Source organism: Lutra lutra, chromosome 4, assembly GCF_902655055.1.
Source record: "Lutra lutra chromosome 4, mLutLut1.2, whole genome shotgun sequence".
Taxonomy (NCBI): domain Eukaryota; kingdom Metazoa; phylum Chordata; class Mammalia; order Carnivora; family Mustelidae; genus Lutra; species Lutra lutra.
Window position 1 is genome coordinate 67,473,857 of NC_062281.1, and position 24,090 is coordinate 67,497,946.

At 36.8% G+C, this 24,090-nt stretch overlaps 2 protein-coding genes and 1 non-coding gene across 5 annotated transcripts in view; 2 read left to right on the plus strand and 1 right to left on the minus strand.

The window, feature by feature from the left end:
• Positions 1-24,090, minus strand: part of CSPP1 (centrosome and spindle pole associated protein 1) — a 281,804-nt gene that overhangs the window by 178,547 nt on the left and 79,167 nt on the right. The window lies entirely within an intron of this gene.
• The window catches only part of PPP1R42 (protein phosphatase 1 regulatory subunit 42), a 59,352-nt gene continuing 48,213 nt past the window's right edge, over positions 12,952-24,090 (plus strand). Inside the window, exons 1-3 of one of the 3 annotated variants that reach the window (XM_047725318.1) lie at positions 12,952-13,128; positions 19,418-19,634; positions 23,082-23,248. In XM_047725318.1, the coding sequence (XP_047581274.1) occupies positions 19,506-19,634; positions 23,082-23,248 (296 nt within the window). In that variant the 5' untranslated portion in view covers positions 12,952-13,128; positions 19,418-19,505. Of the gene's footprint in view, positions 13,134-19,417; positions 19,635-23,081; positions 23,249-24,090 lie in introns of all 3 variants that reach the window. The other 2 variants (XM_047725316.1, XM_047725315.1) reach the window with 2 other exon arrangements.
• Positions 18,649-18,778, plus strand: LOC125099564 (small nucleolar RNA SNORA51). The gene has a single exon (XR_007127274.1). It is a non-coding gene; the product is annotated as a small nucleolar RNA SNORA51 (small nucleolar RNA).

The window sequence follows — 24,090 nt, forward strand, 5'->3', positions numbered from 1 at the left end:
GGGTCATAGGGTAGCTCCGTTTTTAATTTTTTGAGGAACCTCCACATTGTTTTCCAAAGTGACTGCACCAATTTGCATTCCTTCTAAGAGTGTAAGAGGGTTCCCCTTCCTCCACAACTTCTCCAGCATTGTTGTTTCTTCCCTTGTGGAAAGAGCTAAGGTGCTCTTCAGCAGACAAATGGATAAAGATGTGGTCCATATATACAGTGGAATATTACTCATCAGAAAGGGTGAATACCCAACTTTTGCATCAACTTGGATGGGACTGGAGGAGATTATGCTAAGTGAAATAAGTCAAACAGAGAAAGTCAATTATCATATGGTTTCACTTATTTATGGAACATAAAGAATAGCATGAAGGACATTAGGAGAAGGGAAAAATGAAGGGGGAGAAATCAGAATGGGAGACAAACCATAAGAGACTATGTACTCCGAGAAACAGAGTTTTAGAAGGGAGGGTTACGGGGGGATGGGTGAGCCTGGTGATGGGTATTAAGTAGGGCATAGATTGCCTGGAGCACTGGGTGTTACACGCAAACACTGAATCATGGAATACTACATCAAAAACTAATGTACTGTATGGTTATTAACATAGCACAAAAAAATAAAAATAAAAAGATATAGAAAAAAGGAAGAAATATTTGTTGGAACCTTCCTATTTTCTAAATTTATTTTTTTTTTAAAGATTTTATTTATTTCTTTGACAGAGAGAAATCACAAGTAGGCAGAGAGGCAGGCAGAGAGAGAGGAGGAAGCAGGCTCCCCGAGAGAGCAGAGAGCCCGATGCGGGGCTCGAACCCAGGACCTGGGATCATGACCTGAGCCGAAGGCAGCGGCTTAACCCACTGAGCCACCCAGGCGCCCCGTATTTTCTAAATTTAAAACAAAGAATTTCAGCACTTCACTTGCCATACTGATTATCAGAGCCACTTTTTAATTCACTTATACCTTCTTTTGGTAATCTACTAGTTAAAATATAATTTAACATAACATTTTTATTTTCTTATGAACGTTAACCATGTCGCACCTTGAGTTATTTTCCTGAAAATTAAATAACTTAAGACAGAGCCTAACATAGGTTTTCTACTCATTCAAATATTTACTAAGTACCTTTACTGAATAGGCCAAATTTTACTCTGCAGATATTCTGAACAAGATAGACAAGGCCACCGTCCTGTCCACACAGAAGCTACAATGGAGGCTAAAGCTAAGTTAACAAGAACCTATGTGTACTAGTATGAAGAGAGAAATAGTATGCTGGGAAACTCAAGAGGAACACTTAGACCAGGGAGTTACCCAGGTAGGCTTCTTGGAAGAAGTGACCTGACATAAAGCTGAAATTAGAAAGATAGGAGGACTAGCCAGAAAAGCATAATGGGAATGCAAGTTTATAAACAGTACAGCAACATGTAGAAGGCCAGAGGTAGAGAGCATGAACCTAGTACCTTCAAGAACTGATAATTCAGTGAGACCTGAGAGTGTCCAATTGGACATGAGAAGTAGCAAAAGATGACTTCAATAGATAAGATGAGGATAGATTCTGCAGAGGCACTTTGAATTTTATCCTAACAGCAATTTGGAGTAAGAGTTTTAAACAGCAGAAATGTACCAGACTGATGTTTCTAAGAGCACTGTTAAGAGATCTGGGGGTGAGGCACGCTGAAAGCAAATGAAATGACTTGTGGAAAATAGTGAAAAGACAAGACAAATCATGGAAACATCAAATACAAAAATCACCAGAGGAAGAGAAGACCACAAGAGCAGAGGAGAAACTTTAAGGTAATTTACTAGTGACTTGACATTCTGCCAAGAGGTCAAGGAAAAGAAAGCCAGAAGTTTTCTATTAGATTTAGCACTGAGGTAATCTTTGGTAAGATGAGGAAGCCCACTAACATTGGTATCCAAATACATTCTTGGACAATTAATGATACGTTAGCATTTTGGTCTCAACCTTTTAATTTTTTTTTTTTTAAAGTAACCTCTACACCCAATGTGGGGCTCAACTCCTGTCCCTGAAGTCAAGAATCATGTTTTACCAACTAAGCCAACCAGGAGCCCCTCATTTTGTAACTATTTAAATAAAAGGCACCCCCAATTTCAGATGGATCAAACTCACCTTCATTTTTATAACCTTAAAAAAAAAAAAAAAAAAAAAAGACTGCCCCCAATGAGCAGCCAAAATCTATTTACTGCCATAGTCTTTTTCAGCAACACCTTAGGGAACACTGACAAGCTTGTTGAGGTTTTTCATTCACAGGACTGAATGGTTAATGTTTTTGACATGATAAGAGTAATAAGGAGCCATTGGAGCCACCATGAAAACACTAGCAATTTTCATTCTAAGACTTAAATACAGTTATCCACATTTAATTTTACATTTATTACCTAAACAATTAAGACACCTTGGTGTGATGGAAAGTGCCTATGACAACAATACCTAGGAAAAGAAAGTGTTTCAATCCTAACTTCATTGGACTCATATTGGTAATGATGCACTGACTGGAGGTAACACACATATACGCACAACAACAGTTGCTTAAAGAGTAAAAATTTATTGGCTCACCTCACCCCAGAGTCCAGAATCATACTTGGTTTAGGCACAACTTGATTAGGCTTCCTGTTATAGTTCTCAGCTCTGCCCTCCACGTGTTGGCCTGAATCTAAAGCTGTATTCCCCCAAACTGGCTGCACACCACACCACACCACACCATCCAGTTAGGGGTAAAGAGCTGTTAGGGTAAGGTTCAGACTTCACACTGGTCTAATGGATTATGAGCCCACACCTAGATTATATATAGGGACTGTTTAGACCAATTAAGGGCCATGCCTGGAAGTAGGAATGGAACGAATAATCCCCAAGATTCATAACTACTACAAATTAAGGTTAAATGGATACTACAAGGCAACCAATAATGTCCCCTCTACTCAGTGGTGTAGCCAGGCAAAAAGGACTCAGGAACACTTGCATTTTGTTGTAAATGTACTTGGTTTATTAAAAAGCAAGTTCCTTTACAAATATTTTTAAAGTATATCTTTAAATTGTATTGTCATGGTCACTTTTGGCATAAGTACTCCAATTTTAATGAGCTTTTAGGAAATCAGAGTTCAATTGCAGCCATCATTCAGAAACTAAGTTGTGAATTGGGGTTGTCTTTTCCTGCAAAGTATTATCTTACACTCTTGAGCTATTCAGGAGCTGAAAAGAACATTTTCTAAGTAAAGTATGTTTTTTGTTCAGTTTCCATTTTTTTTTTTTCAGATATAATTTCTCAAGCCCTTTGGTGATAATTTACAGGAAATGTCACTCGTCATCAAAAACTTAATCCCAGTGTCCAAATAATAAGACTGGAACCAGAAGCACAGGCTGGAACAGACATAAAGAACTCAGTGCATATGGAATGGGAAATGGGACCTGTTAAGGGTATATAAAGGAAGGTCCCAGAATCGAGGGTTTTCCAAATTTTCCAGATTGTTTTAGTATCTCAAGGTCTTTATTCCAAACAATTCAACAGTACTTTCTATGTATATTATTGAGAATTTATGCATTACTACCATTTTTGGTTACACTCTCCAGTTATGAACTGAGTATTCTACAGGTTTTATTTATTGACTAACAATTAAAACACCACACAAGTTGTTATTTTGAAACCAGCAGTACTACCCAAAGAACCAACAGGAAGAGAATGGAACAAACACTGTTCGTGTTCCATTTGTTTCTGAATTTGGAAAATAAGCTCTGAGACCAAACATCATGTACTCCACTTGAGGAATGAAGTCTGAAGATTGTTGTCACAAATTAGTATGACTATCTGGTTTTCAGGATTTTGAAAAATCACTGCATTGCACAATATAATAATAAACTGCCCAACAGCACAGGCATATTGAAAATAAACACAGAAGAGCAAGAACATAAGTAACTATACAATGAATCACAGAAACTGGGAGTTGGAGTGCTGCATATTGCAGAGGTTCAGAGTTTCCAAAAATCGTTCCATGAGTGATGAGGTACAGATGCGTAAGTCATGCATGCAGAGAGGAGTTCATTTATATTGCTAAGTCTGCACTGTATCCACATGTAGTTGAATAAACTGAACTAAACAGAGACTGTTGAATTTCCAAGGCTTCTTTCTTTATTTCTGGGTTGTTTTAACTATAAATACCAAAGAAATATATCAGTGAGCAATGTGGGAGCAGGAGATGTTTGGTTTGGTGGTTTTTTTTTGTTTGTTTTTTATGAAGATAGGAAAATATACTATACAAAATGACAGCTTTTTTTAACTCATCCTTATAAAATAAAATAAGTAAAAGATGATTATGTTCAATTATGAGGCATTTATCTCATTCACTGTTTAATAACTGATGTATATATGTAATTTTGTTTGCAAAATATTAGAAAATTGAAAACCTAATCATGTGTTCTCTTGTTTTGTCTTATTTTCAATACAAGTTCCAACAGCAAATAAATTTACCTTCTTGGGGCAAAAATGCTAGTTTAAAGATTTCAATTAACTTCTGAGGTAATCAGCCTATAAGTTTCTAAAGGATTCTAAACTGTTTATCCAAATATTAGTGGAAGAAATAATCTATCCTTGTAAATACTAAGTTATGATCCACTTATTTTAGAAAACTAATAACACAAATTTTAAGTCAACTATAACCAAACTGGCATATTTAAACTTTTGATCTTAGAAGTCAGAATATTACAAAAATAAAATAAGGAACTCTGTCATTTGGGGTCAAATTTGGGAGGAAATAGCTAAAATCATAGCTTGATAACTAGCACCAGTGATTAATTGCTTTTTCAACATGTGGATTATCTTGGTGCCAAAAATTATGGAACAATTGCCTAACAAATTGGAGAGTCCCTGATGTCTGTACTCATATTTTCTTTGGATTATACTAAGCAATTATGCTAAACTTTCTAATGACTGAGTAAAATGGTATTGTGCCTTGGGGCACATTTTGATGAACTACAGTTGTACTTTTCATAACCTAAGAGGCAATGCATAAAGAAGTATATTGTCCAGAATATAGCTCTGTGACCTTTGCATTAGATTACAGAGAACTGTAAATCTCTTTCACATAACTATGAATATGTTTATTAATAGTCATTACTTTAAACTACCAGTACTCCTGAAAAATTAGTTTGTAAAAGCTCATCTCCAAATCAATGTTTGATTTAAAGGTTCCATTTTTATTCCCAGAATTTGCTACTTCATACCCCATCCTCACCCTCACTTTATTATTTGTACTAAATATATTTGTATTTATTATTTTTACTGTTTTTATGATATTAAATCTTTTAAAACCATATGTGTTTAGCTTTAATCTTTTACTTCAACTCCTATGTAATCCATCTATCATTTCTTGCATGTGTTTCCAGTATACTTGAGGCTATTATCTTAAGATTCTAGGCTTAAATGAAGTAACATAAATTAGGCTAAGTAAGAAATTAATTTATGATCTTATATTATGAGGACACAACCATGGTTGAATAATTACAACCATCTGAAGTGCTCTATAGCCTCAGAAAAGCTAACTTGATATATCACTGATGTGAGAATTATACATGAACACCACTTTCAGGGAGATCATTTTTGAACATTCTAAATAGTCTCAATATTTAAGGTGAAATACTATATCACCTAAAACTAAGGAACTATTAACTATTGAAATAATTCATTTAGACAGCATCAAGATTATGAACTTCTAGTTTTCCCCAGATCTAAAAATTAGGTTCTTAAGAAGTGCTTTACCTATTCCAGTAAATAGCAAAACTGAAACAAAAGCTATATTAAATATGAGAATTTGGAGCACAAGTAGAAATTATATTTTCTAATTCTCAGGCTCTTGCTACCAGGTTTCTAAGATCATCTTTGATAATACTATATCATATTAATATCACATTACAAGAACATTACATTTTTTTAAAAGATTTTATTTTAAAGAGCACACACACAAGGGGGGAGGGGCAGAAGGAGGAGAGGGAGAGAGAAAGGATCTCAAGCAGATACCAGGCTGAGCTCCAAGCCCAACCCAAGGGGCAGCCTCCCACACCCCCGACACCTGCACAGACCCTCTATCTCAGAACACTGAGATTATGACCTGAGCTGAAACCAAGAGTCCGAAGTTTAATTGACTGAGCCACCCAGGTGCCCCAGAACATTACATTTCAATCAAGATCTTGAATCTTAGCTTATAATAAAGTGGCAACTGTTCTCTCCTTCAAACTCTAAATATAATAAAGTCAGTTTTTTTCTAATAACAAAGGGAAATTTTACATTCTGCTTTATGGGTTAAATGTTGCTCTATGTCAAAACTCAAATTTCTCACTGTGGCTTAAGGGCTGATCTGGTTCCTATTTTTCTTTCATTCCATTCTCCTCCATCCTGAATAGGATCCAGCCACAATGTCCTCTGGGTCCTTATGCTCATGCAGTTCACCCCACCCCACACCTGCCAAGCCCTCAAACTGGCTGCTTCCTGGGCCTGAAACACTTGCTCTCCGGCTCTCAGGCCTGGCATATTAGGCTCTTCATTCTTCAAGTTTCAACTCAAATTCTGCCTCCTCAGAGAGACTTTGCCTTCTCATCTCAAGGAAACACCTTTCCCCTTCCTTCCTTCCTCCCTACTTCTACACTCCTGTTTCAGTCTATTTCCTTCACAAACTATACCACAATCTGAAATTATCTTTGTCATTGATTTACTTCTTCACTCTATGTCTCCGCTTACTAGGATGTAAACTCCATAGGCCTGGGGACTTGGTCTAACTACCTTTTGTATCCCCAGCAGCTTGAACAATGGTACATGGGGTACTTGGTGAAGATTTGTTCACTGAAGAAATAAATACAATGGACATTTCAATTTGTATTTGAAAAACATTAACAATATTTGTTTTTAGAATGGTAAGATTAAATGTGCTCATGTCTTTATGGGAAACTGACTTTTGTTGACTGTGCAGTCTTTATAAAATGAGTATCTTTTCCCAAACTTCTTAGTAGATTTAAAGCAAAAGTGGAAAAAAGGATTTTCTTCATTAAAGAGTCACTATTGCAGAAATATGGAAAGGGCCACACACTAGCAAAAAAAGCAAGAGCCATTCTCAAAAACAAGCATGAAGGAGAAGAGTTCTTTTCAAGTAAGCTGACTGTCCCCCCAAAAAAAAAAAAAGACAGGAGTCAAAAATAATAATATTAATAACAATAACAATAATAATAATAATAAGCAACTAAATAAGGTAGATATACAAGATGTTTTCACTGATTTTAACAAATTATTGTGGAAGACCTGAGAATAGAAAATGTTACATTGCTACATTTTACTATTGGCCTCAATCATCACCAACTAATTAAACTTTTGCTAAACTTATTATTGGCTTGATCAACTTCAGCAAAGTCTTGGATCTATATTAGAAAACAGAGATTCCTCACCCCTTATTCAAAAGACAATTTTTTTAAAATTTGTAAAACATGGGGTGCCTGAATGGCTCAGTTGGTTAAACCTCTGACTCTTGATTTCAGTTCAGGTGATGATCGTGGGGTCATTGGATAGAGTCCCAAGTATGGCTCCTGCAGGGGGAAGGGTATCAAGCCCCACATCTGGCACTGTGCTGGGCATAGAGCCTGCTTGGAATTCTCTCTCTCCCTCCCTCCCCACCTGCTTGTGCTCTCTCTCTCTCTCTCTCTTAAAACAACTAAATGAATGAATGAATGAATGAATGAATAAAAATTTAAAAATAAAAATAAAATTGCTAAAACATAAACAATGAACTGTTCGTGAAACCTAGACTTAATCTAAAATTAAGTCCCTTTACTGGGGTGCCTGGATGGCTCAGTGTGTTAAAGCCTCTGCCTTCGGCTCAGGTCATGATCCCAGGGTCCTGGGATCGAGCCCCACATCAGGCTCTCTGCTCAGCAGGGAGACTGCTTCCCTTCCTCTCTCTCTGCCTGCCTCTCTGCCTACTTGTGATCTCTGTCTGTCAAATAAATAAATAAAATCTTTTAAATAAATAAATAAATAAAATTAAGTCCCTTTCTTACTAATGCTTTCTAAAAGACTCAAATTAAAGTGTTAGACTCTAAAGATTGTAGATGTTTCAGAAATATAGAATGAAACTTAAATAAGACCAGCAGTGGCAATGTTTACAAAACTATCCTTCAGAAAATAGTTTAATGTAAGATATATGAACTTTATGATATGTGACTTTAATGATTTTCAACTTAGATCTCTCAATTTATAGTCACATTTCATATATGTTATATTTATTACAATTTGACCATCTAGTGGAGGATGAAAGTGAACCACTTTAGAAAAGATATTTTATATATTGAACATACTAGAACTTGAGAAAAAGTCTTTGTGTATTAAAATTAATAGAAGTTAAAAAATACAACAGAATTTAACATAGTCCTTTCACATCCACTCTTAGGTAGTGAAGGGGCAATGGAGAGACAGTTGGATTTGAAAGTAATTTCTGAGATTAAGGTAACTTAATATGATGACGGATTGTGCGAGTACTACTAGTATGTGAGGCAATACTGGGGATGGTTCCCAGGCTCTATTTTGGGTAGTATGGTGGATTGTGAGCAGGACTGACTTCCTCATTGGCTGTTGCCTAGAGAGAAAATGGAGGAGAATGATCAGATTTGCACAAAATGGAACTGGGTTCATTTCTGACAATATCAGTTTTAGTTGACTCTAAGACATTCATCTCCAGGTGAAATGAATGTCTAGCAGCCATGTGGATGCATAGGTCTGGAAATAAGGAGAAATACCTTGGATTGTTTTATATATAACCTATGCAATAATCATTTACATTCATAGAATATATTATATAATAAATGACAGAAACCAGTTATTAAAAAAAGAAATCAGTTACTATGTTTTTAAAATACTATTTATTATTGGTGTCCATATTGTATACACATGGTGTTAGAAAGTCATGAAGCTCTCAGTTAAAAGATCATCGCCAGGTTACAGAAATTGGGAGTGGTACCTTGAATGGAAACTCCCTCATCCATAAACAAAGAGTTTCCTTTGTACTGATTCTACAACTGCAGCTTCTATAAATGGATACTTGTTAAGAAAGTTTTCATTCTAGCTAAGCTAAAACTTCCTACAGTCACTTTATTTTCTCTGAGCTTCCTCTCCAAGTATCCTATGAAAATGGGAATAATATCCCAAATTTCTAAGCAAAATTTCCTTCCTTAAGGGAATTTTCCATTGTTTCCTGTATAATTTATTGCTGTATTAACAAATTATGCAAAAACTTAGTGGCTTAAAACAATATACATTTATTATTTCACAGATTCCATGGATCAGGAATTTGGGTCCTCTCCTTCAAGTTCTCTCACAAGGCTATAATTAAGGTATTGGCCAGGGATGAGGTTTCATCTTAAAGCTCAACTAGAGCAGGATTAACCCCAAGCTTCAACAGTAGGTCTCAGTTCCTCATTGGCTGTTGGCTAGAGGCCATCTTCAGTTCCTTGCCAGGTGGGGCTCTCCTAAACAACAGTTTGACCTATAAAAGAGTGCAAGCCAAAAATGCAATAAAGAGGGTTTGCTAGCAAGACAAAAGTCACGATATTTTGTGACTTAATTGCAGAAATGACGTTTCATCAACTGCTTTGTTTTATTGGTTAGAAAATGTCACTACGTCCAGTCCACACTCAAGGAGAAGGGATCACACAAGGGCATGAATACCAGGACATAAGATCACTGAGACCATCTTAGAAGTCTGCTTACCATACTCACTAATATTTACCAATCTATAAGGTCAAGACAAAAAAAAAAAAAAAAAAGAATTAACTCCAAAAACTGCTAATTTTTCTGTACAAAGTTATATGATGATATACATGTCTAGGCCCTTTAATTTGTTGGTTTCTTAATGAAAGTAACTAATCATTAAAATGTCTGCTTAGGGCCTCACAAAGGGCTATATAATATGTACTCTAGGATGTTGGGAAATATATACATTTAATTGACAAAGATAGAGCAATATATGAAACAAAAAGTGTGTTTCTGTCTAAAGTTACTTGGAAACTCGAGGGGAAACGTTTTAAAATGTGCGTTTGTAGCACTAGTCTTCCAACAGTACCTTTTAAAATGACTCTCAAGACTTCACAACATTTTTTTTTTACGATACAAATTTACCAGCATTTGTCAGAGTGTAAATCTTAGAGTATTTTACACTGAACTTACAAAAGTGTCACTGAAGACAAGTATTTCTTATAGTCTGCCAAATTTCTGCCACATTGGAAAATACACAGATGATTGTTTAACACTGTGTGCCACTAGACAGGAATTATATTTCACATCTCAATGAGAAAATACTTTCCCTTAAGCTTAACTTGTTGCATTAAAAAAACTCATTAGCAATTTGGTGATTTTTTTAAAAAATTAATTAATTAAATACCAGCAGCCACAAAGATATTTCCAATTCCATGAAGATCAGAATCCAAAATGAACTTTTAGTATAATAATTTTATCATTTTTAAAAACCCTGATTACTGAAAAAAAGAGAGAGAGAGAAACAGTCATAATCCTACCATCAAGAAATAACCACTATTACTTTTTTTGGTATAGAGGTATAGATCTACATCTAAATCCTTACATGCATAGATGTAGATATATATATCCTTTTAGACATTTAAATGTGTATATAATTTTATGACAATGAGATCATACATTTTTATAATATGTGAAATTGTTACAAAACAATGATTAACAGAGCAACTGATTTTCAATCAAGTATTGTCGAACATGCTTCCAGCAAAGTAATCTTAGCAGCAAGTTAAGTGAGAGCAACCCAGAACATAGAACAGCCCTGCTTACATTAATAAAGCTGTTCCCAAATGAATGACCTACAAAACAGGTAAAAAGGGCATCTGATTTGTGCCCTAGTACTTTAGTCATATTATTTTAAAGATTTTATTTATTTATTTGACAGAGATCACAAGTAGGCAGAGAGGCAGGCAGAGCAAAAGGAAGGGAAGCAGGCTCCCTGCTGAGCAGAGAACCTGATGCAGGGCTCAATCCCAGGACCCTGGGATCATGACCTGAGCGGAAGGCAGTGACTTTAACCCACTGAGCCACCCAGGTGCCCCTTTAGTCGTATTATTTTAATAATTCTTTACTTTCTTGTATCCTTCTATAGCCTTTTTATTCTGTAGGTACCCCTCCTCTTCAAACTCTTTCCCTAGTATCCGAATCTAACTTACTAGGTTCTGATTCACTTATTATTTATTCTCCGAACAAATATCACCTCTGATGACTCTGTCTCTGACATGTTAATTAACTTTGCTTCCCTCTTCTATCCAAACTAGTTGACATAGTTATTGACTTCCTATATCTCTTTGCTTTAGTTTTTCCCACACTATCATTTATGACTGCATGGTTTCAATGGTTACTTCTATCCTGGAAACTATTAAGCCTATCTCACTCTACACTTAACAGCTATAAACCAAACTCATCCACTTCACCTTAACTTACTTGCCACCTCTCCTCTTTCTCCCCTATCATTTCTTTATCCTAGCCAACATCCAGGAATTATCTTCAACTTCTTCCTCCCTTTTTATCCTATCGATCTCTATTAAACAGTGTTTCAAGATGCCTCCTAAATTTGTTCATTCCTTGACACTTCCTTTGCCTTCAACCTAATCCAGGCCAAAATTCCCTCACAACTGGATTTTAGCAACAATGTTCTGAATGGGGTAAGGGTTCATCAGTCTGTATCCCCTTATCTTTCTTTCTAGGCTACTGTTACTGTAACAGTCAGTGAGGCATAAGGAAAGGGGACTTGAGCCTCAACTCAGGAGCCCAAGGGGAAATTCCTTCTCTGTCACCTCAGATGGGACCTTCACATATTTCTTTCCTTCCTCTAGGTCTGGAAGTTTCCTTATTTGCAAAATGACAAGTTGGACTGTCACATGGGCTCTAAGTTCCCTTGGAACTCTAACAGTTTTCTGTTCTGATGTTTCTTTGCTCCAGGAATAGCAATGACAACTTTCCATTGTTTCCCAGACCTACCCCCATCCTTTACTCTCTCCCCCTCCCCCCTTTCCCACTAAGATCACAACTATTACTGTTTTCCAGGTTGTACTGTCCCTTACATCCTGATTGCTCAATTCACCATATCCTTAATGAGCTCCAGTCTTCCCACTGTAAATGTCTGTTCCTTGCTCTATTGTTGGTCTCCTTTATTTATATGTTACTTGTTTTACAAACATTTTTGAAGTGACTGCTAATGTATAAGACACTTTGCTAGGTCCGGAGAATAGAGAAGTTAAAGACATAATCCTTGCCCTCAAAGAATTTACCATCTTATTGCAGAAAATGGGTAACAGATACATAGTAATGTGTTAAGTGCTATGCTAAAGAATTTAATATATCCTAGTTGTTTTGGGGGCAGAGAAGAACAACACTTAACAAGACTGAGTACATAGGAAACCTTTAAAAAGGATGTGCTAATTTCAAGCTGGGTCCTTGAAACTCAAAAGGGAAATTAAGAATTGAGGAAATAAGGTGTGTCCTATTGCTACTTTGAGAAGCTATGAGGAGAGGGGAAATTTCTTTTAAACAGGGGATATTGGGCCAAGTGTCAGATTGGAATACTGGAGAATAGCCGGACAAGAAGCAAGCAGTGAAGCTGATCATGATGAAAGAACTGGAATGTTACCCTAAGGACTTTGGATGTTACCCGAGGAAAGAGTGAAGAATGGACTGTACTTTGGTTCAATGTCCTCCTCCGACTACTGGGTAAAGGTGGTTATTGGGCAAGGGAACATTCAAAACTGGCAACAGGATAATCCGGTAGGGGGAAACTGTGCCCTGACAAAAACTGTTTAGGCTGCTGGTTGGCTCACTAAACCGCTAATATGACCAAGGCTTCACGGCTTCGCCAAGCTAAGTGGCTTCACCCGGACCCCGTCTAACGTCCCGCCGCCGCGTCACAGTGACCCCGCGCCAGGCCACAGCAGAGGGGCTTCCGGAGACATCGCGAGATTGCCCGGAAACCGCGGCCCTGGCAAAAGCGTCTGGTCACCAGGCAACCGCACCAGGGCTGCTGAGGAACCTTGCGCCTACGAAATTTTACAGACTTGACTTCCAGACTCGGCTCGTCCCGCAAGTGGTGAGGTACCTACAGGGAAGAGGCGTGGGACTAAGGAAACCCTAGAGCTACGTTTCTCAAACTTGCCTGCCATTAAGACTTTCTTGGGTCACTGGTTAAAATGAAAAACCCTAAACCTTATCTCTGGACATCTAGAATTTACAGAAAATCAGTCTGGAAGTTTTTGTATTTTAAACAAATGGCTAGAATCAGGCAAGAGTGGGAAACAGCTCCAGAGGAGGGAGACACGGCTAGAGGGTGGGCGCCGGGCTGAGGGAGCGGGATCTGTGAGACGGATATGAGTTTGAAAAGGAAAGCCTGGGAGCCGACCGGGCGATTTAGAGCATTGGGAAGCCAGTGAGCCTGAGGCTCGCTAAGGGAAATATTCAAACTAAATTCGGAAACATCCACTGCCTGTAGCCCGTGGGAACCCCAAGAGATAAATCCAAGGCAAAGCGTCCACTAAAATGGATTCTCAGAGTCTGTAAAGCAGCTCTAAGCTGTCCCCCACTGGCAATCCGGAGAGATAAGAGATATCCTAGGCAGGAGGAATCCCCAAATAACAGGTATCTAGAAATGAAAAATTATGAAAAGGCTGTTTCTCAAACTTTAGAAAATAATGAACCTCTTTTTAAAGAAAAGCAAGGACACCCCACAAGTGTTGACATAATTATTTTTATTATAATGTTCTAAAATGCGTCCAAACCCTAACTAGGTTCCATTTAAATACCAGGAGCTTATAGTATCTCTAAAGCAAACTACAATACCAATAAAGTTCAAATTAATGTTACATTAACAAGATGAATAGTGGTGTTCTGATGAAACTAAATCCTCTCCTCTGGATTTGACCGCTACAATGCAAGTTCTTTTGAATAAAGTCTGTATCATTGTGTGTTATGGGTTGATTCAGTTAGCTCCCTTTCCATATTCAAGCCCCTGGAAAGTTTTCCTATAGCTTGTTGATGAGGTCCATTGCCCCTTTGCTTTTTTAATTACCTGAGATAATTAAATTAATTTCTATGCAAACACCAGCTTGTGTACCAGAACCCACAGACAAAATCCATTTATAGCAAGGTCATTCATGAGGATTTAGATGATACAAAATTTATCCATTTTAGCCCAGTTTAGAAACCAGAGCCTGAAGCAAAGACTCAATGATAACACTTTTGGGGGGTTTGTAATCTCAGGGAAGCAGGAGAGAAGGAAAAAAGGAATGAGAGAGAGATGGAAGGAGGACAAATATAGCCCAGTATATAACCCTGAAGACCAGAGCTGTCTTCAGTGAGACCTTTGAAATGGCTGTGTCTTCTAAAAGTTCACAGGGAAAAGAAGGAAGAAAAAATAATTTGTAGCTTCTGTCCCCCACAGATAAAAATTACCCCATAGGGCATCACCTCTTTTATAACACAGGGTTGCTTGTGCATGGCCACCTGTACAACAGTTTCCTGCCTCCGCTGTAAGAAAGAAATCCTGGGGTATATAACCACTTTAAGATATGCATTTTCACTACAGTTATCAGTGTAAAAACGATATTTGAAATTTCCAGAAAAAGTTCTAAAATTTTAAAATAGTAGCTAAAGAAATCATATTTTTAAAATATTTTAAATATTTCAAATATTTTTTAAAATACTTCATTTCTACACACTAGCTCAGTGGGTTAAGCCGCTGCCTTCGGCTCAGGTCATGATCCCAGGTCCTGTGTTCGAGCCCCACATCGGGCTTTCTGCTCGGCAGGGAGCCTGCTTCCTCCTCTCTCTCTGCCTGCCTCTCTGCCTACTTGTGATTTCTCTCTGTCAAATAAATAAATAAAATCTTAAAAAAAAAAAAAAGAGAGAATGTAATTCCTAAAAAAAAGTCACTTGCAATATCAACAAAGATATGATCCTTAAAAATGACCAAAAAATTATGCATGGTCTTAATTACAAGAAAACTATGAAACTATTGAAAATCATTAAAGCAGCACTCCTAAAATAGAGAGGCATACCACAGTGATGGAAAAGAAGACTCAATATTAGAGATATGTTAGTGCTTCACAAATTGTTTATAAATTCAATGCAATTCTTAACAAAATCCTGACAGGATTTTTCATGGAACGTGAGAATTTACAATTTTAATTTTAAAATGTGTATGAAAGAGTTAAAGAGGAAAGGATTCGGGGTGCCTGGGTGGCTTATTCATTGAGCATCTGCCTACAGCTCAGGTTATGATCCCAGGATCGTAGGAATGAGCCCCAGGTAGGCTCCCTCCCTGCTCAGAGGGGGTGTGCTTCTCCCTCTCCCACTCCCCCTGCTTTGTTCCCTCTTTCGCTGGGTCTCTCTCTGTCAAATAAAATAAAATCTTTTAAAATAAATATTTTTTAAAAATCTTAAAAAAAAAAAGGAAGAGAGGATTCTGGGAATATGGCTGAGTAGGATGCATCTGTTTCTCCACCTACACAACAAATGCACTGATAGAATCTGGTGTAAATATTTTAGAACCTGGTGTCTACTGAAGGCTTATAACTTCCAGGGGAAGACATAGACCATAAACCTCAATAAACTTTGGTCAATCTCACCTCTACAGCAACTAATCCCCTACACCCAAACCCATAGCAAGAAGCTACACGGGTTTCTGGAGCACCTTACACACAGCTTGCAGAAGCCAAAATGGGCAAAAAGCACACTAGCCACTAAACATCAAGGATCTGTCCTCTGACCACTGATTGCTGCCTCTGATCACAGCAATGCAGACAAAATGTGCAAAGCAAAACCTAAACATGTCTACAAGAAAAAAAGGGTCTTTGTCTTAAAATGTGGTTAGCGAAGGAATTACTAAATAAGCCACAAAAAGCATAAAACATGAGCCAAAAAAATGATACATTTAACCACATTAAAAATTTATAGCTTATTTTTTTTAATTTTTATTTATTTTTTTTAAAGATTTTATTTATTTATTTATTTGACAGAGAGAGATCACAAGCAGGCAGAGAGGCAGGCAGAGAGAGAGGAGGAAGCAGGCTCCCTGCTGAGCAGAGAGCCCAATGCGGGGCTCGATCCCAGGACACTGAGATCATGACCTGAGCCGAAGGCAGCGGCTTAACCCACTGAGCCACTCAGGCGCCCCATTATTTTTTTTTTTAGAAAATGCCTTTAAACATAAACTGGAAAAAAAAAAGGAGAAAGTATAATCGGGGAATAGATATTTGCTACATATATAATCAAAGAAATACTGGTATCTGAAAAAAATACAGTGTATCTAAAAATTACTTATAAAAACACAACCCATTAGGAAAAATGGACAAAATATAAGAAACCACAATTAACAGAAAAGGAACTCCCCATGGTGATAAACAGGAAAAGACCCTCAATCTCTAGTAATTTTAGAATACAAATTAAAACACAAGGAGGAGATGAGAATACTGACCTGGCTGTTTTCAAATCCCTTTTTTGCTTTATTTTTACTTATAAAAAAGATCTGAGAAAAACAGAAATAATGAGATATCACTTCACACCCATCAGATTAGCAAAAAGATAGCCAATATTAAGTGCTGACACTGGTACAGAATGCATTGTAAAGAAGAAAGAACTCTCTTAACTGCACAGGTAAAACTCCTTTGGAGAACAGTTTGGCAATTAATAGCAAAACTGAAAAGGTCCAACCCAGAAATAGCCACTCCCAGTTTTAAACCCTAAAGAAACTCTTGGACGTGTGTTAAAAATGACATGTATATAAGAATCATAAAAGCAACATTGTAAAAGAAGAAAAGAACACCTAAAGATGTATCATTGTAGGAAATAAATTCCTTACAATAGAATGTTACACAGCGAGGGGCGCCTGGGTAGCTCAGTGGGTTAAAGCCTCTGCCTTCTGCTCAGATCATGATCCCAGGGTCCTGGGATGGAGCCCACATCAGGCTCTCTGCTCAGGAGGGAGCCTGCTTCCCCCTCTCTCTCTGCCTGCGTCTCTGCCTACTTGTGATCTCTGTCAAACAAATAAAATCTTAAAAAAAGGGGCGCCTGGGTGGCTCAGTGGGTTAAGCCGCTGCCTTCGGCTCAGGTCATGATCCCAGGTCCTGGGTTCGAGCCCCACATCGGGCTTTCTGCTCAGCAGGGAGCCTGCTTCCTCCTCTCTCTCTGCCTGCCTCTCTGCTTACTTGTGATTTCTCTCTGTCAAATAAATAAATAAAAATCTTTATTTAAAAAAAAAAGAATTTAAATCTTAAAAAAAAAAGAATGTTACACAGCGATCCAAATATTCTAGAGCTACACATATTAACTCTGATGATTCTCACAAACAAAACATTAAGCAAAAAAGAAAGTTGGAATCAGAGTAGTGTCATTTATGACTGTAAAAATACATTTTAAAAAGTACTATATATTATTTAAATATGCATACATCTGTAGTAAAAGTATAAAGACATGAATATAACTCTAAACTCTAAAAATAAGAGACATCTAACACTAAACTCTAAAAAGGGATTAAAGGTTCCAATTTTTTTTTCTTTTTATTTGACAGAGATCACAAGTAGGCAGAGAGGCAGGTGGGGGTGGGGGGTGGGGAGCTGTCTCCCCACTGAGCAGGGACCCGAGGCGGGGCTCGATCCCAGGACCCTGAGATCATGACCTGAGCTGAAGGCAGAGGCTTAACCCACTGAGCCACCCAGGTGCCCCCCAAATGTATTTATAATGTTTTATATTTTAAGGTGGACTATAGGTCCATGATTGTGGTGTTCTTCTTTATACTTTCATTATGAAGTATTTTTCAGGCAATATTAAAAATAGGATTTTTTTACTTAATTAGAAACTTTGTTCAGAATATTATTGTCATGTTTGAAATTTGATCTGTAAACAATAATCTTAAATTTTGGTTGTAAAATGAATTCATGCAAATTTCAAAAATCTACAAAGATTTATCAATTTTATTCTATAGATTACATTTTGCATTCTGAAGTATATATGGATACAGTCCATATCTTTGAATATTTTATTGTGGGCATTTTATATAATATAGCCTGTGTAGTTATATGTCAATGTATGAGAATACAAATTGGAGGCCATCTTCTACTAAATTCATTTTTTTTCTGATGCATTGGTTTCCTGTCCAGAATATGATGCAAACTGAGGTGTTTGGTTGGTGAAATTCCAGATATAGGAGAATAATATCACTCAATTTTAAACTGTACTTTAAAAATATAATAAATTTTACAAAACTGGGATATTTATCACTTAAATAGCTATACTTCCAGGATAATTGAAAAAAATGGGTTACTTTAAACCTATGGACCACATATGGATCTCTTACATAAAGCAATATTTTATTGATAGTATGTTCCCCTTATTTAATAACCCTAATGTATTCCAGGTGAAACAGTGAAATAAATAGTATTCACCTTACTTGTGAACAAAACAATAAAATAATAATGGTGATAGCAAATGTTTATTGACCTGTGTACCAGACACCATGCAGAATATTCTATACATGATTATCTTAGGTAATCTTCATAATATTCCTTGGAAGTAGGTACCATTATTAACCTAATTGTATAATAAACAGAGGTAATGTAGCCTCCTGGTGCTTACCACTGGCTATGTTTTTACATGGAATGTACAGAAAGAGAAAGCAGAGTAAACCCACCAAATATACCTCAGCCCAGGCCCTTTGCCTGGTTTGTACTGTGAATGGGGGGACACTAGGGAAAAAAAAAAAACAAAACTGATTTACCCTGCCCAAGATTGCCTGACGAGGGGGCAGTGGAGCCAAAATCTGAACCAGGCAGTCTGGACTGAAAAACACTGCCTTATGTTGCCTCTTTGTGGATTACAGTTGTAGTAACATAATAACATAACAGTTTTTAATAACATAACATAACATAAAAACATAACAGTTTTTACATGACGTGTTCTGTTTTCAGGGTTTTGAAAATATGATCACCATGGGTACTATGGAAAAAGGAGCCAGAAGACTTGGTTGCATTCTCAACTGCCACTACCTTCAGTAGTTTGAGACAGATCTCTGGGCCTTAGTCTCTTCATATGAGAATATCAGATAATATTTCTCTAGAGGAAAAAAATCTTTTAAAAGATGCCCACAGTAACAACTCAGTACTAGAGAGAGGAAAAGATTTAAAAGTAGAAGTGAATGAGCATTGTATATTTAATTAATTTTGGTGTTTTAAAAACAATTAAGTCTATAAACTTAGAAAATACCTAAGTGCCTTTAAAAATGTCTCTGAAGTAGCTTATCAAATAGTTTTATATAAGAAAATTAAAACATCAGAATAATTTTTCCTAAACTATCATGTACATAATATTTCTTTTTTTTTTATTTTTAGAAAGTTGGGCATAAAACAACACCTAAACCTGCTTTTGAGATGGTATCAGAACCGAGCTACTGCTGAGAGTTTGATTCAGGGAGAAATCATGGTTCGACTAACCTTGGATCTAATAGCCAAAAATAGCAATCTTAAACCCCGAAAAGAAGAAACCACCTCACGCTACCTGAAGAAAATAACTCATATAAATTTTTCAGACAAAAATATAGATGCAATTGTAAGAATTCTGAAATTGTTTCCTATTTTTACATAACTAACAATGTAAAATTTAAAATAGGTATCAGAAAATACATTCTTATTACCTATATTTTGATCATACTTACTGTGTTTTGATTAGTATATTGTTTTCACTTTAATTTCTTGCTTTTGATGTTAAAATTATTAAAACTAAGTCTCTATAAAATATACCATCATGATTGTTAAATACATGTGCTAAATATATATGTCCCCCTGAAATGTTCTATAGTGTAGCAAACTAGATTTGAAAGTGGATGTTAGGGAAGCCTGGGTGGCTCAGTGGGTTAAAGCCTCTGCCTTGGGCTCAGGTCATGATCCCAGGGTCCTAGGATGGAGCTGTCTGCTCAGGGGGAGCCTGCTTCCTCCTCTCTCTCTCTGCCTTGCCTCTCTGCCTACTTGTGATCTCTGTCAAATAAATAAATAAAATCTTAAAAAAAAAAAAGAAAGTGGATGTTAGAAAATAATTTCAAAGATAATACTTTTTTAATTCCAGTTCCTTGGAATTTGAGTTTTTTCTTTTAAAACAAGATAGCAAGAATTAACTACGCAAATACCGTATTTCAAAACTTTAAACAGTGAAATCTTTTTCACTCATAATTTAACTGGTTATATAAATGGAGATTATACTATAATTTATATCAGACAAGATTGTTTGTTTGAATATACTCTGACACTATATTTTCTCTGTGTTTAGCTAATTCTTGGCTTTTGGGAAACTTTAAAAGGAGCAATAACGCTTTTAGGCCATTTGTATTGGTTTCTGTTGTCTACAATAAAATGCTAAAGACTATAGACAAGAGAAATTTTCTCAGAAATATAAGATATGTGAGGGCGGGGATGATGTTCTGTTTTGTTCACATCACTCTAAAGCTCCCCCTCCAATCCATCTCAGCCGCTAACCCATATTAAGTGCTTAATAAATGCTTATCAAAATGAATGAAAAAAATACCAAAGCTCCAAGCACAACTCTCAATCAATATAATTTTTTTTTTTTTTGCAGAGACTCTACCAAGTTCCTATTCTGTATTTCTTTTCAGTTTCTTTTTTTTTTTAAGATTTTATTTATTTATTTGACAGATAGAGATCACAGGTAGGCAGCAAGGCAGGCAGAGAGAGAGAGGAGGAAGCAGGTTCCCTGCTGAGCAGAGAGCCCGATGTGGGGCTCGATCCCAGGACACTGGGATCATGACCTGAGCCCAAGGCAGAGGCTTTAACCCACTTAGCCACCCAGGCGCCCCAGTTTCTTTTTTTTTTTTTTTAATTATATTATTTTTTTTGTCAGAGAAAGAGAGGGTGAGAGCAGACAAGTAGGAGGATGTGTAGGACTCGATCCTAGGACTCTGGGATCATGACCTGAGCCAAAGGCAGACGTTTAACTGAACCACCCAGGCATCCCTTCTTTCCAGTTTCTTAGTGATTCTTCTCCCCATGAATCCAATTGCCCAGAAAACTCTCTACTTCATCATACCATTACAGACTTGTCTTCTGCAGAGAGCCTCCATTTAATGTTCTTTTGTCTCCTCACAATCAGTGCTCCTTTGGTTTAGATGATCTTTTTTAGAAGCAAAGCAAACTAGTTAAAGCACGGTTAACCCTGGAGCTATGCAGGAGTTAGGGACACCAACACCCACATCACATTCCCCAACACCCTATCACCCAACAATTGAAAGTCCTTCCATTATATGCATACAAAATAAGCTAGAGAAAAGAAAGTGTTATTAAGAAAATCATAAGAAAGATAAGATATATTGCAGTATTATACAATATTTATAGAAAAAAGAATCCATATATAAGTGGACCCATGCAGTTCTTCAAAGGCCAACTATAATTCAGTTGGGCCACCTGGGTGGCTGGGTGCCTCAGTTGGTTAAGTGCCCCACTCTTAATTTCAGCTCAGGTCGTGATCTCAGGGTCATGAGATTGGGCCCCATGTCAGGGGGATGGAGCCTGGGGATGGAGCCTGCTTGGGATTCTCTCTCTTGCTTTCCCTCTGTCCTTCTCCCCCGACCCCCAACCCTATCACATGCACGTGCACCCATGCTTACTCTCACTCTAAAAAAAAATTCACACTAAGAATACCTTGTAAACACAATTCCCAAGATGTGGTTATATTTTTAAAATCTTTTTAATAAAAGTTAAGATTTTTTTTAAGATTTTATTTTTATTTAAAAAAATAATCTCTATGCCTAATGTGGGGCTCGAACTTACCACTTCAAGGCCAAAAGTTTCAGGCTCCACCAACTAAGCCAGCCAGGCACCCCAAGCTGAGGTACTTTTGAGCATAACTTTATCTCTTGCCTGCTTACTCTAGGCTGACTCTACCACAACATAAGAAATGGCAGACTTAAAAAAATATATACCTTTAATTATTTTCTTATCTCAAAAGTAACTGGTGTGAGAAAGCACATTGTGTTTATTAGTTCATCGGTGGCTGCCTTTTTTTTAAAAAAAATTCTCTTTGTTGAATGTTATAATTTAAGTATAACTTGCTTTTATAGATTATAGTTGACAGCAGACTCAAGAGAAATGAATGTTCTTAACAGTTACTTATCAATAAAAATTTTTCAATCAGAAAAAAAAGTAACTCGTGTGCATTTCTATGAAATACATATTAAAAGAAACTGGCCTAATCCCATCATGCAGAGAAGACCACTATTAACATGTAGGTGATGTCCTTCCAGTCTTTTTTCTAGCATGTTTTAATATAATTTTACAATAGTGGGTCATATTGAATGTACTGTTTTCATTTTGAGATCTACAAAATATTGCTAAAGAAACTAAAGGATATCTAATGGTGAAAGAGCATTCCCTTCAATAGCATTATCGTAGTTTATTAATCTATTGCTCCTGACTATCTATATGACTTCCCATTTTCAGTATCACAAACATGTTTACTTACAATCCTAGAGAAAGATTAAGACCTGATTTATAGGAGTGCCTGGGTGGCTCAGTCTGTTAAGCATCTCGGCTTAACTCAGTTTAACTCAGGCTCAGCAGCGAGTTTTCTTCTCCTTCTCCCTCCACCCCTAAACCCCTCCCTTGCACTCATGCCCTCTCTCTTGCTCTCACTCATTCTCAAATAAATAAATAAATTTTTTTTAAACCCTGATTTATAATGTTGAAGCAATAATTTGTTAAATGCTTCAACTTCCAGAGGAACCTAACTGCTTCCAAGGAAAACTGCTTGCCCTAGGAAAATCTTTCTTAACAAATACAATTTTATTGATATAGTTACAGAATACAAAATCTAGAACTAATTTTACTATCATTCAAGACTTGTTTTGACTGTGCTAAGAACAGAGAAATACTTTTCTTTTATATTAAACATAAGGAAATTCGCAGAACGGTTAAGTAAAGAACTTTCTTTAAAACAAACTTCTAAATTTTCAGGAGAAATTAAGTATGACCTGTTTTTGTTTTCTTTTAGGAAGACCTCTCTCCTTGCAAAAATCTTAGTGTTTTATATTTGTATGATAACCGTATTAGTCAAATGACTAACTTGAATTACGCTACAAATCTGACTCACTTATACCTACAAAACAATTGTCTTTCATGTATAGAGAACCTCAGGTCATTAAAGAAACTGGAAAAACTGTAAGTGCTTTTATTTTTAAGTAATGTAATTGTTTGTAATCATTACAGTAATATGTTTGCATGCGGGCCTTTCCATTATCTGCAGTTGTGCGGAACAGCCCTCAATTTTTATTCTCTTATAGTATTATTCGTACAAAATAAACTGTTACACATGTAATACTTGGCAATTTGTTTCATTAAGCCTGATACACTTTTCTTTTGCAGGAGGGTGAGTTGTCTTACGCACTTATAAGGATACCTAAAGCATCCCTAAAGACTCAACTGGTGAAAAAAGTTTCCATGGAAACCAGATGAGCTCTCCTTTCAGAATCACACATCTCAAAGAGGCAGGGTCACAGAGTTGATACTGTTGATTTGATTGTAAAAAGGCATTTACTGCCTATAATGATTTTAATTCAACAATGAAGACTGGTGTATTCATTTTTCCCAGATTGGAAGAATTACCAGTGCTTCTCAAAAAGTAGGCCAAGAACCTCAGAATGGGAAGAGAGTAGGGTAGAAAATGCTAATTAAAAATGCAGATTGTGGGGTGCCTGGGTGGCTCAGAGGGTTGAGCCTCTGCCTTCCGCTCAGACCCTGATCTCAGGGTCCTGGGATTAAGCCCCATGTTGGGTTCTTTGCTCAGCGGGGAGCCTGCTTCCCCCTTCTCTCTCTGCCTATTTGTGATCTCTCTCTGTCAAATAAGTAAATAAAATCTTTTAAAAAAATGCAGATTGCTGGGTTCTGATCTAGATAGCCAAAAGAGAGTCTCTGGTGTTAGGCGCAAAAATCTTCCATTTTTAAAACTAATACCCAGGGAGGTAGCCTAGGTGGCTCAGTTGGTTCAGCATCTGCCTTCAGCT